The sequence below is a fragment of the Gilbertella persicaria genome (assembly GCF_025201335.1).
Source record: "Gilbertella persicaria strain CBS 190.32 chromosome Unknown B0P05scaffold_53, whole genome shotgun sequence".
Lineage (NCBI taxonomy): Eukaryota > Fungi > Mucoromycota > Mucoromycetes > Mucorales > Choanephoraceae > Gilbertella > Gilbertella persicaria.
Genome location: NW_026252014.1, coordinates 108,722 through 122,257, shown reverse-complemented (window position 1 = coordinate 122,257; position 13,536 = coordinate 108,722). Strand labels below are relative to the sequence as shown.

Here is a 13,536-nt window from a genome sequence, read left to right as displayed (position 1 = left end):
GACAGCTCAGTTTTTTTTTTTTTTATTATTATTATTGCTTGTTTACGTACTGACGCATACGATCTAGTTCTTTATGAACATCCTTTCTACTAATAGTAGGTCTTCTTGTCGTACCTGACGATGGTGATGTGGTAGTATTTGTAGTATTTGTAGTTGCAGTTGTATTCGTACTGGTGGTCATGTCTTCTGATGAACCTTCTCTTGAGCCCAACGTAGAGTTTCCTAGCAGTGTTGTAGGAGAAGATGCACCACCTGAAGAAGATGAAGCCTTTTTGACCAATAAAGATTGGAAAAAGTTGGCCAATACTTCATGAGAAGGACCACCGGGTTGATTGACCCCACCAATAGGATTATTCAAATTGGTATCCATGGATGGTAATGCTGAAGTGGTTGTACCTGGTGTTGTAGAAGGAGCAGTCATGGTGGTTGTTTTATTTGATGTGACATTAGTGGTATTTGAGGCCATCTAGATATATCATAAGTGAATAGATTCTTTTTTCTTTTCTTTCTTTCTTACCTTGATTGCGTCTAAAGGCGAGTCCTTGAGTCTACGGTCTTCCCCTGAGCGCATGAGATCAATAGTAGCAGAAGAAACACCAAGTGGACCAACAACGCTTGGCTTAGTTATGCTTGGTGCTCCTGTTCCCTTTCTGCCTGGTAATTCAGTACCATGTTGTAAAGTATCGAAATGTCTTTCCAAGAATACTTGCTCATCTTCACAAGTAACAGGAGGAGGGATATTACTCAAAGGCTATTAAAAGAGGATTAAGATGCTATCTATACTTATCATGTGTATACCTGTTCTTTAGAGTTAGGATCAGCAATCACTTCTTCATAGTTTCCTCGAGCTCCATGGAAACCAGGCTGTTGTCGATCTGCTACAGCATCCATATCTGAATCCCAGCCTTGATGGACTGCTTCACAATCAAATCCTTCCCTCAAGACACGTAATTTACCCCACGAATCCCAACCTGCTGGAACCAAGACAGCATCGCGCTCCACTACCTGTGCCTTTAATTGGAATGGATATGCTTTTGTAGAAGTTGTCAATAGTCGATGAATAATGTATTGGCGCAAATTATGATAAGTGTAAGGTTGAAGTGTTGATGTATATAATAAGGCAGCACCATCTAAAAAAAAAGATGATGTTAAGGGATAATTTCTTTGTTTTATCTATTACTTACATTTCATACAGACACAACGAAGTGTTTGTTGAATAAAATCAAATTGTTCATCTTTATAGTCCAACGTTTGTTCAAGTGTAATTTGAGCATCACTCTTGTCATGTTTTTAGCTATTTGTTTATTATTCATTGACTTACCTTGCAACACACAACAATCAAAGGTATACCAAGGTTATTTGTCAATGCACCTTGTGTGAGTGGTAAAGTGACTTGATCTGCTGAAGTCGTAGTGGTAACAAGTGGTGTAGTAAATGCGGTAGGTGTAGAAGGCACAGAGCCTGTAGATGTAGAAGCAGTAAGATTAAATGCTGTATTAGGCACAGGCTCAGTATATGTCTGCATATAATGCTCAACTAGAATGAGTCAGTAACCAGTGATAAATAGATATATATTTACCCTTTTCTCTTAATTCGTCTACAACTGCTTTTCCTCTACTCCATGTCTCTCCTGCACTCCCTTCTTTACAAATTTCATCAATTCTACGTTGCAACACATCAATCCAACGTTGTAATGACTCTAAAAACTCCCAAGGACGCGTCCAATCCAACACAATAATGACTGCTGAATCAGCTAGTGTCTCTGTACTCAATGCGAATTTCAACAAAGGCATGTATTCTGCAGCTGAAAGTCCTAATTGATATACCCCTAAACGTGCAATGGCTAATACAAGTCAGCCACCCCTTCCTTCGTTTTGGGTCCTATTGTCTTACCTTCATTATCTTCGTCCTGAATATCAATAAAGCTATAGCCCAAAGCTAAAGTGTTGGTAGCGTCATCATCGTCGTGATTGTCAACTGGAATGTAATTAGGACGACTACTTATGCTAAAGGGGGCATTGGTCGCTGTTGGCACTTCATCATTGTCGTTTTGAATAGCTTGCGGTCCAGGATCGTTCTTTAGATAGTGAATCAGTGTTGATTTTCCACTTCCAGGATCACCTAAAAAAAAACAGGACGATGTCAGTAAGAGTACATGACGAACCATACATGAAACTCACCCAACACAAGAATCTTTTTGCTGGGAACCATTTTAGACGAAGCAACGCCTTTTAGAATAGTAGACCATATCTCCTCTTTCTCGGAAGTCTGAGTGCCTTGTTGCGTAGGAGGTGTGCTAATAGTCATTTCTTTTATGGTTACAAAAAAAAAGGAAAAAGGAGGTGAAAAATGAATGAAAGGCGTGCAAAAAAATTCGGGGTTCGAAAACGTAAATTAAGATGAATGATTTGATTGGATCATTTGAAATTTCATTTTTTTCATTTTCAGGGCAACCAGTGATACTTTTCCTCCACTTTTTTTATTTTTAATTCATGCCTTAAGGAGTGAAGCACAATGAAGGGTATTACATGTTTGATAACAAATGCTCCACACAGTGGTACTCTTTGATTACCCTTGACTTCTTGTTTATCGTACAGAAAATAAAAAAAAAGAGATGGGTTGCCCTTATTACTCGGTCGAATACATGAAAATGGATGTCTTGGTCCTAAAGGGGTTGGTTCAAAGTCCGTCAAGGGATTTTGGTTTCGACCAAGTGGCTAAATCAGATTGTTTGGACGTAGCAACTAGTTAGAAATATAGGTGTATCACACTTTTAATAGTTTACAAATACGTATATACAAGAAATGACTCGCTGTAGATCGTGAAGCTTAACACTTACATGCGCATATATTATAAAAATGACATCTATACGTTACTTATTTATATATATTTAAAATTCGTTCATTGTTTATTCTTCTATAGGAGAGAGTGTATTGCCTCTTAAGATCGGCAGTACCCGGTAAGTTGTTACTTTATAAAAAACTAAAAAAAAGAGGGGGAGAGGGATATTTGTTTTAGGCTCCAAAGTTTTTTTGTTGTTGTTGTTGTTGTTGTATCACCTGAAAAAAAAAGAAGATTTTAAGTTTCTTATTTGTATATATTTATCTTGTGCTGCTGTTAGTTAGGGGGGGGGGAGAGGGACTCTTGTCGAGAGGAGCTCTTTGTTTTCATTCAAGACGACGATATGGAAGAGAGGGATAAAAAGGAACGATATTCCAAATAAAGTTTTATAGCCTTTTTTTTATGCATAAAAAAAAAGAGAAAGATTAGGCGGTTAAATAAAGGAGAGAAAGAGAGAAATAAAAAAAGAGAGATAGATTCTTTATGACTCTTGTTACAATATTTAGCTAATCAATAACTTGGGCTTAAGAAATAATGCAGGTTCTCATTTATACATATATATATATATACTCACAAGTTTTGTTTATTTTTTATTTTTTTTGTTTGCAACAATCAAATAAAGAAAGCAGGTTAGTATATATTGTATATATGAGTTCTTCTTTCTTTTTTACTTCTTGTCACTACTGCCCTCTTTACCCCCCCTTGTTTGAGGAAACCAATCATCGTGACCGCCACTTGAGATAATTTTTTGTGCTTGAAACGATTATTTCCTTGTTTACAATAAAAAGAACGTTTTTGTTTCTTTTCTCTCTTTTCTTTTCTTTACCCCCTTCCTCTTTCTCTAGAAATCAATGGACAGTTTTTACTCTAGCCCTCCTTATACTTACTTGCCATCTGCAAATGCAACGGTGGATCATACCCAAATGTACCGTAGTAACCATGCCTACGATCGTCCCTCTTTTCTAGACGATCATCACCATAGCAACCATAATCATCATCAGCATGATGCTGCTGTACCTGATCCTTATAGCAATTGGTCAAACCATTCACATCACTCAATTCAAACTCCGCCTCTATATAGCAATGGCTACTCTTCCGCTCCCATGATGGGTTCACCTCGACCCAAAGTCACTACTAACTTATGGGAAGATGAAAACACACTCTGCTTCCAGGTAGATGCCAAAGGTGTTTGTGTGGCGCGTAGACAAGGTAACAATAATAAAAAACAAACATGTAACAAATTACTGATTTATATAGATAATGATATGATCAATGGTACTAAGCTTCTCAACGTGGTTGGGATGTCAAGAGGCAAGCGCGATGGTATCTTGAAAAACGAAAAGGGTCGCGTCGTTGTTAAAGTAGGCGCGATGCATCTTAAGGGTGTTTGGTAACTACATACATGTTTACTATTCAAAAAGGTTAACATTTGGTAGGATTCCCTTTAATCGAGCAAGAGAACTTGCTTCTAAATTCAAGATTATGGATGTACTCTTCCCTCTATTTGCTGACGAGCCTTCTATCTACATGTGCACTGCACAAAATCACTCGTCAAATGAAGGTGTCAGCAGCAAGTGTAACACCACATCACCACCACCTCTTTCTGGCCTTCACCATCGGGTGTCGGAAGATTATTCCTCTTCCGTTGGCGTACCTACCACTCCTTCTGCTCATTGGGACAGACCTTACAATAGTAGCAATATGGTTCATCACCACTTCCAACCACAACAACAACAAAGTAAGAAAACATATGCATATATAGTTGACTGACATAACTTTAGTGTTTTACAGACCTAGCCACTCTGATCTATCTGCAAGTCCTGTGCCTCGATCGACGAATCATTCTGAAGAGCCAGCAAATAATGACATGTATTTGCTGCATAACAACATCAATCATAGTAACAACAGCACAAATCCACATGATTATTACTATCCTCGTCCTTCTCTTAATCGAGGTAGCTTTAGTAGTACTGTTTCAAGCCATCATTCTTATAATCTCTATCCTTCTTCCTCTTCTTCACTGCCATATGAAAACTTAGACACCAATAACCATGTTTATCGATTATCACAGCAAGAAAAGCATTATTCCCCATATACCAAACCATCATACCCCACTACAAAAACAACAGACAACAGTGCTGGTTCAACTACTCCTTCTTCTTGGCTTTCCCCTGAAACACCTACTGCTGTTCTATTCCAACAGAAAGAAGAAAAGAACAACAGCAAAAAGAGAAAATCATCTTTCTCTATTGAACCTACAAATATCAAGAGAACTTCTATGGTGTCACCTACTTCGCCTACTCAAAAAAGTAGTTAGAGTTGCACAGCCTCAAACTGAATGATTTTCTCTTTCATTTCATATGCACTTAATATATATATATATATATATATATATACACTCATATCATTCACATTATAACATTGTTTTCATTATATAAACATGCATTCAAAAAATATCATATTTCTAATTATATTTTTTACTGTTTATTCCCTGAAAATGTTTATGAGTTTGAGGTTTAATTTCCTTTATGGTGCCGCTCACCTTCCCTTCTCTTAGGTCATAAGGAATTTCCCGAATCTGTCATACCTGCTTGAAATATACTTAAAATTGCCACAAGTTTTTTGAGCGGCGAATACGGTCAATTTGATATTTTATTTCATCATTTTTTTTTTCTAAAAAGAAAGGCGGCTCTATCACAGGCTTATAATCTAGAACACTAGTTTCCTTTTTTATAAACCGTCAATGCTGAAAATGGTTTCGATTTATAGTAACTCTTGTCTTCTCGCCACAGGTTAATTTTTTTTTAATCAAAGATTAAGACGGAGACAATTATACGTAATCAATAATGGCGTGCATCCACTGGCCATGGCTTGCACTTCATATGGACACAAAAAAAAAAGTAATAGCAGTCACTATTACCATAATTTGAGATATTCGCCATTGATTAAGGTTGTTGTGGCGCATGGCTTGGCATCATGACAAAAAAAGGAAGACGTTACTCGTATCACGTATAAAATTTTATTATCCCTCGCCTCTTTTTACTCGCTCCTCTCTTTTTCCTTTTTTCCTTCTTTCTTTTCAGAATTTTTTAAGTTTTTTTTTTGTATCCCTTTTTTTATTATATTATTCATTCTTTCAAAAAAAAAAAAAGACATCAACACCATTGCTCGTCAACATGACTACTGAACAAAAGAAGCCAGAACAACAGAAAGAAGCAAAAGGTCAAATATCGACGCTGTTGAATAATTCAAGGCCAGTAAACGTAGAAACACCAATGAAAGAATATTTACCAACACCCGTTACACCTGCCTCGGAATTTGCTCAATTCCAAAATCAAAACAATTCCTCTTCTTTTAGTACATTTTCAGTGATCAAGCCACCCATCACTCCTAATAACACCGTAAGAATTAACCCAATAGCTATACCAACAGAAACAAAACCTTTTCCATGTCCAGAATGTCACCAATCATTCAGTCGTCCTCATAACCTGAAATCGCATCTTACTACTCATTCGTCTGAACGACCTTTTCAGGTAAATGTCTATTATTAGAAAAAAATTTATTTTATTTTATTGACTGTTGTCATACATATATAGTGTGATGTATGTAATCATCACTTCAGAAGACATCATGATCTTAAGCGCCACCAAAAGTTACATACTGGGGAGCGTCCTTATGTTTGTAAAGATTGTTTCCGCTCATTTGCAAGACTAGATGCATTAAATCGTCATCGTCGTGCGGAAGGTGGCACAGCCTGCAGCGCGGTACATCAACAGGTTAAACAAGACATAGAAAATGCTCCAAATAGTAACGCCACTTATCGTGTTAATAACAATCACAATACCAAGTTAAATACAAACAATACCAGCACTACGAATGTACCCTCCTCCATTGTTGAGACAAAGACACCTATACCATCTCCCGCTACGCCAACAGCCAATCGACCTGTAATTCCTCAATTACACATTCCTCATCCTGCTTCACACCTCTATCCTAAAGATTACCAACCACCACCACCAAGCGCCTCACCGCCACAACAGCAATCACAATCACAGCAACCGCAACATCAACCACCACCACCATCACAACAACAATCACAACCACCACAACAGCATCAACCACCACCACAACCTCCTTTGTTGCCTTCACCAAGTGCTTTATCAACTCTTCCTATTGCCAATAACAACAATTTGACACCTATTGCTTATCAATCAAAAAGTTTACCAAACACGCCATCATCGCCTCCCTCAACGCAACAGAATAAATCACCTGCACCATATTATCCTCACGCTTTTCAACCATGGTCACCTTATCGCTCTAATAACAGCAACACATCACCTGCTCCCACACGACCTACATTACCACCTTTAGGCTCCCCACCTACTGAAGCCGCGTCTAAAATAGAACGTCTACAACAAGAAAATGAAGAGCTTAAGCGAGACATTGATCAATTAAGAGCCATGGCACAAAAAGAAGCCGCTTCTCTCAAGTCTCGTGTTCATGATTTAGAAATTGAGGTAACTATAATTAATTTTTTTCTAAGATTTTCTGACTCTTGTATTATAGAACAAAGTGCTACGATCCTTAATTCAAAATCCTTCACATACCGACGATAATACGATTGTTGGTAAAAAGCGTAAAAATAGTACTTCTTCAGAAACTAGTTATGATGAAGAAGCTAATGCAAAAAGTCCTTGTCTTCGGTAACTATCATTTATTCAATAATAAAAAAATGTTTGATTGTCATACTATCGATCAGCAGGTTGCTTCCATTTAGTCAAAATTGGCGCACAAGCGACTTTCTAGATTCAAAAGTGGCTTAAAAAAAAAAGAGATTAGATAAATTAAGTTTCTCTTGGCGCATTCTAAACTTGGTTATAAAATGATTTTTCATTACTACTTTCTGTTGTGGCGAAACACCCCTTTAACAAAATAACGCTAACCAAAGAGAATACCATGAATGCACATCCAATCATGGACATGCATGGGCCTATACTGGCATTCAAGTTAGGAAAAGCCAAATTGAGTTGATAAGTTGCCTCCTAATACATGGTGGAAGAAAGGGTGATCAGCAATAAGGCCAATAGAGCTGCACTTAGAGTTAAAAACCCTCGAGAAAAATAAATATCCTGGTAACCATGGACCTTGTTTCTTTCCAAAAATTTATAGATGCTTAGAGCAAGACATGTCCCAGAAGACATAAGACAGAGTACAAAGGCAGCATACATCTTGGGATCATGAGGTACTGTTTCTTCTCCTCCAGAATTAAGGTCAGTATCAATGGTGTTTTGATCGGCAAACAATTGAGGATAGGTTGAATTAAGCAAATGAATCACCTCAAATTCTAAAATTTGAATGAGATAAAAATTAAAGAAAAACAATTTAGCTTACCAAAGGGAACAGTCATAACAGCATCGTTTACAGAACGTTGTATTTTGTCGTTTTCTTGAACACAGTAGCTAAACAGACCAAAAGTGATGGCCAGGCTTTGATGAGATAAGTCATCTAGCTTCAAGAAATAAAGCGATTCAGTATTTTCTTGACTACTGATCATGCTCAAAAGACACAAAATGAATCCAACAAGGACCAGTGAAGCCCCTATAAAGTCTCATAAAATTTTAGGAAGTCGTTACTGTCCTAGTAGTCTCAGTTTGCATAGCAAAAGCATGACGGCACCTTTTTACGAAAAAGAATAAAAAAAGGGAATAATGGTTAAGAGAAGAGGCAAAGAAAAATAGCTCCATTTGTTTTGACATGTCACACAAAACGGCTATAAGGCATAACAAAAAAGAACATCCTATCCACTAGGAAAAAAAGTGGCGTAAACATTCGATCTAAAAAAACAGCCAATCTTAACATTTTGATAAATTATCGGTTTTCTTTTTAGCAAACATCAACGAATGTGATCAATTGATAGTAAATAAATTTCTTCTTTCTGATTTCTTTTTACTATTATTACCTTTTCTAAGCTAATGCTTTTACGCAAGAATGATCGCTTTTTGGAATGGACAACATGTTTTCCAAGAAAAGAGCATTGTTGAATTGAATCTTTATTGAAAAAAAAGTATGCTTATTATTACTCTAATTATATACAATTGATGTTATTTTTTTATGACAGGCTTTCAACGTAAGCAAGTGCCTTTTCTTTCACTCTCTCTACACCATCTTCAGAACCGTGTGTCTTTTCAAATGAAATCCATTTCTTGAATAAGAATTTCATCTTCTTTGAGGAAAACTTGATTGAAGATACTCTTTCAAAAAGACGTCTATAGAAAAATAAGTTTGAATGAACAATGTCAAAAAGCATTACCTTGTCATCTCAACGTCTCCAGTCTTGGTTTCCAAATCCAAATAGACATTCCATAAATCTAAACGTTTGGGGTTGTTGCTCATAACTCCTTCTAAAATAGTACGGCCACGTTCAGCTTCACCATGGTTGAACTCTAATCGAGCAAACTTGACAATAGTGAGGACATCTAAAAGGAGAACATATGAGATCAATGAACAATAGTTTGTCAATCAGACTTACGTTCATGCTTAGGCAAAGCCTTTAAACTCTTTTGAAGCAATTCACGAGATTGTTCAGCCTTGTTATGCTTGAGACAGTAAAGAGCAAAATCTAACCAAACTTTAGGTGACTGACCAAACTTCTTTGTCATTTCTTCATAAAGAGCTACAGCCTTATCATCTTTTTCACTACGTTCATAAATCTTGGCGAGTTGGACGTATACTTTGAGGGGATCACAGTAAATCAATGCACGCTTGACTACTTCTTGCAATGATTCATCTGTACCAAAATTGTTTTCCAAGTTGAGGAGAGCAACCCAGACGTTCATTTTTTCTTGTTCTTCACGGAAGTTGATGGTCTTCAAAGCACGGGCACCAATATCACGAGCCTTGCTAACTTCAGACAATCGAAGATGGTATGCCATATAATTAATCCACAAGTAAGAAGAGTTGGGTGAGCCAACCAAGAGACGTTCATAGTCATTAGCTGTTTGAGGTGTTTGGGAATTGAGCTCGGCAGTCCAGTCAGGAACTTCCTTCTTCTTTTTATTCTTTTTATCGCCATCATCATCAGAGTCGTCGTCGTCGTCGTCGTCTTCTTCATCACTAGAATCAGCACGGTTGTTGATGCCTGTCCAATCAAAGTTATCAATGTTTAAGGCAGCAGTGGATGTCTCTTCTTCTTCTTCATCTGATTCCTCTTTATCTGATTCTTCCTTCTCTTCTTCTTCGTCTGATTCTTCCTTATCATCCTCTTCTTGCTCTTGCATTTCTTCGTCAGAATCTTCATCGACTTCAGGCATCTCTTCATCGCTATCAGATTCTTCAGCTTGTTGCTCACTCTTCTTTTCAGCAGCAACAGCACCTTCAACAACACTCTTCTTAAGAGAAGCTTCAAGACGTTGCATGTCATAATCGATATATATGATCTTAGCCTTGACAAGTTGACCGAGCTTGTAAACATCCTTCCATTCCTTAACAAAAGTATCTGACAAGTTGGCAATCTTGACACGAGCAACAATAGAGTGGTTCAATTTGACAAAGACACCTTGAGGAGCAATATTGCTGACATAGCCTTCATAAACATGACCACGCTTGATATCGGCGAAAGTCTTGATTTCGTTAGACTCAATGCCGGGATAAATACGAGAGGGTCTCAAAGAAAGATCAACCTGGTGCTTGTCTGCATTGACATGAACGACGGCCACACGAACCACTTGTCCTTCTTGGAAAGCTGAAGTAGGCTCTTCAGTGTAGGTATCAGCCAATTCAGTCAAATAAGCTTTACCGGCGATTTTACTTGTCAAAGTAAGTACAAGACCATTGACCTTATTGATTCTCTGAACAGTAGCATTCATGATTTGTCCTTCTTCCAAAGCTGAAACATCAGTGATACGAGGCATATTAGGATCTTCCAAATGCATAAAATCAATAGAGCTCTTGTTCGAATCTACAACTAAGGCAGCAACACGAATAGCTTGACCGTTGATAAAATGCTTGGTCAAGTTGTTACAGACGTTGATATCAGTAGAAGCCAAATTCTTTTGCAAAGTGCCAGAAGTATGTGAGCCAATGCTGACAGTAATGTAATTGGTATGAATGTCAGAAATGAAACCAATGAATTCATCACCAGCCTTGATATTACGCATCTCACGAGCACTGTCGTCTTCACTACCATGTAATCTTAAAGAGCATTCAAGATGTTGCTTCACCTTAGAAGCACGAGTTATAGGCAAGTAAGTGTTGAGTTTAGTGTTGCGCACACCCAAAATTCTGACTTCAATCTCTTGCTTAGAACGGAATTCGCTTAAAGGAGCCTTCAAGTTCTTGATTTCATCAAAAGAATTGAATACCTCTGAAATATGGAGACGACCTTCAGTGTTGTTAGGCAAAGTAAGAGTAAGATGACTCTTCTTGACAGATTTGATGGTGGCAGTGACAAGTCTTCCAGGAGCAAGTGCATCGTTCTTTGCTTCATGTTTGGCGTCAAGTTTAGCTTTGCTTTCTGCCTTCTTTTCTGCCTTCTTTTTAGTGTTAATGAAAGAGGACAACATTCTATTTTCTTCAGGATCAACGCTGAGAACGGTTGTTTTGACAGTTTGACCAATGTTGAATACTTGGCTAAGATCATCGACACGAGTTTCTGTCATCTCTTTAGCAGGAACAAAAGCACGCAAGTTATTGTAGTAACCCACAACACAACCATTGTTTTTGATAGATATAATAACACCATGACTTACATCGCCAACCTTGATCTCATGGATGTCTTTGAAAATGGGATATTCGCTATTGATAAGTGATTTCTTTAATGTCAAAAAGACCTTTTGTCTGTCGGGTTCTGTACTAAGTACACGGCATTGAATCTTCTTGCCTGTCTTAAACTTGTATTCAGGACGAGTCAATTTGACATCGGCCATATGGTTTGTAGGCACAAGACCAGTGATAGACTTGGAAACTTTGACAATAACACCAGCAGGGACTAATTTTTCAACTTCACATTCAATTGTGGAGCCTACTTCGATATCAGCCACACGCAAGAACTTTTCAGCCAATACACTAGGTTGTAATGTCAAGACCAATAAAGCATCAACAGGGTTATAACCCAAGATACGAGCACGGTGTGTAGTACCGATCTTGAATTTGCCTGATGTACCGGAGACAGAGTTAATATGTTCATCAGCAAGACGAGAAACATGGACATAACCACTGATTCCCTCGACACCATCTAAAGTCATCCAAACACCTGAGCTATTTGTACGAGTAACTTTAACATTTTCCAAAAAGGAACCGGTGGGAAATAAATCAGCGACAAACTTGTCAGATTTGGTGTTGTTAGCAACTGTAGGCACATCAAGTTCCAAAACGTGAGTGAGGAGAGAACCAGCAATCTTTTTATCTTCAGTGTTCAACATGGTAAACAAGGTACGGAATGTCAAACTTTGACCCAGCTTGTAATTCTTTTCGATGTCGATAGAAGTAGGAATGTGTGATTGATCAATGGTTGTAGGGTAAAGACCTTGCAATTTAACACTCAAACCATTGTTTTGAACAACATCAGATAAACCAGTTACTAATTGACCGGGAAGGACAGAGGTAATGCGAGAGAAAGGATCTTCAACAAAAGCACAACCAACTTTGGTGCGATCAATAGTGACGTTAACAGTACGGCCAGCTACTTTTTGAACTGCACATTCGACATATTGACCAACAGCCAATTCTTCCTCACGGTTGAATTTTTGAATGTAGCTTTTTGATTCTTTCAAGGGCAAGAAACCAGCCAAGTCCTTTACACCCAAATCTAAAATATAACCATGATCTTCTACACTCTTAACAGTAGCACCTAAAGTCTATGTACAAAACACAATGGCATTAATACGTTGTTTGTTTTCTATACATGCTTATACTTACGACACCTGGTGTAATATCATCCTTGACAATATCTTCATTGACGACACTGGGCTTCAAACTTAATTCAATGGTTTTCTTGTCATCAGATTGAAGATTGATAATTCTACAACGGACCCACTGACCAACATGGAATAATTGATTCAATTGAGGCAAGCCAGATTCTTCCATTTCTTCATCTTCATCATCGTCTTGGTTGGCTACTTTTTCAGCCAAAGCAGTTAAAGGATCAGAGATTTCATTAATAGCAACAACACCCACTAATTGATGAGGTAAAGAAACAAGTAAGTCAAGTTCGTTGATGCGAGAAATACAGCCCAAAAATGAAGTGCCAACAGTCAATTTCTGCAATTTCCCTTGTTAGATATACACATTTGGCAAACTGTTATCTTTTACCTTGAAAGTAAGTTGTTCAATATAAGCTTTATCTGACTTTGTTTTCTTTTGTTCCTTGACTTCTGTCTTTTTTGCTGTCTTGGAAGGCTTTCTCTTCTTTTTAGGAGGTTCTTCGTCAGCTACCTTCTTGTTTTCCTATACATAAAACAGTCAGTATTCGGTCAATGAAGGCAGTTTAAAAGTGGGTCTTACAGTATTGAAAAGATCTCGGGCAACTTTGTTGGAGATCTCTCGGTGTTCAAGAGGAGTTAAGGCACTAGCACCACCACGAGGAAAGCTTTCTTCGGAAGTGGAGGCAATGGAGACTGCAGTAGCATTATTAGTATTACTGGCTTTTCTTTTCTCCATGTTTAGATATATATATTAAAAAAAAAGAAGAGTGAAGAG

General features: G+C 37.7%; 5 protein-coding genes across 5 annotated transcripts; 2 read left to right on the top strand and 3 right to left on the bottom strand.

Moving 5' to 3' along the window:
• On the bottom strand, nt 1-2,401 carry B0P05DRAFT_559169 (dynein light intermediate chain-domain-containing protein). Its single transcript, XM_051580228.1, has 8 exons — nt 2,181-2,401; nt 1,894-2,121; nt 1,580-1,843; nt 1,322-1,536; nt 1,185-1,278; nt 799-1,130; nt 518-751; nt 1-466 (listed from the first exon to the last, which is right to left on the bottom strand). The coding sequence occupies exons 1-8, from the start codon at nt 2,305-2,307 to the stop codon at nt 32-34; spliced, it is 1,929 nt and encodes a 642-aa protein (XP_051430794.1). The 5' UTR covers nt 2,308-2,401; the 3' UTR covers nt 1-31.
• A 1,546-nt stretch (nt 2,402-3,947) lies between these two features.
• B0P05DRAFT_478518 (transcription regulator HTH, apses-type DNA-binding domain-containing protein) lies at nt 3,948-4,235 on the top strand (the record flags this gene model as incomplete). Its single annotated transcript, XM_051575022.1, has 2 exons — nt 3,948-4,050; nt 4,099-4,235. The coding sequence occupies 2 exons, from the start codon at nt 3,948-3,950 to the stop codon at nt 4,233-4,235; spliced, it is 240 nt and encodes a 79-aa protein (XP_051430793.1).
• A 1,668-nt stretch (nt 4,236-5,903) lies between these two features.
• On the top strand, nt 5,904-7,799 carry B0P05DRAFT_277037 (uncharacterized protein). Its single transcript, XM_051573419.1, has 2 exons — nt 5,904-6,374; nt 6,438-7,799. The coding sequence occupies exons 1-2, from the start codon at nt 6,018-6,020 to the stop codon at nt 7,455-7,457; spliced, it is 1,377 nt and encodes a 458-aa protein (XP_051430792.1). The 5' UTR covers nt 5,904-6,017; the 3' UTR covers nt 7,458-7,799.
• Nucleotides 7,800-7,883: 84 nt separating this feature from the next.
• On the bottom strand, nt 7,884-8,395 carry B0P05DRAFT_575021 (uncharacterized protein; the record flags this gene model as incomplete). Its single annotated transcript, XM_051581618.1, has 2 exons — nt 7,884-8,185; nt 8,233-8,395. 2 exons carry the CDS (start codon nt 8,393-8,395, stop codon nt 7,884-7,886), a joined length of 465 nt encoding a protein of 154 aa, XP_051430791.1.
• Nucleotides 8,396-8,872: 477 nt separating this feature from the next.
• On the bottom strand, nt 8,873-13,512 carry B0P05DRAFT_559162 (uncharacterized protein). The gene is made up of 5 exons (XM_051580227.1): nt 13,342-13,512; nt 13,150-13,284; nt 12,757-13,098; nt 9,371-12,695; nt 8,873-9,317 (listed from the first exon to the last, which is right to left on the bottom strand). Exons 1-5 carry the CDS (start codon nt 13,495-13,497, stop codon nt 9,148-9,150), a joined length of 4,128 nt encoding a protein of 1,375 aa, XP_051430790.1. The 5' UTR covers nt 13,498-13,512; the 3' UTR covers nt 8,873-9,147.
• Nucleotides 13,513-13,536: the final 24 nt, after the last annotated feature.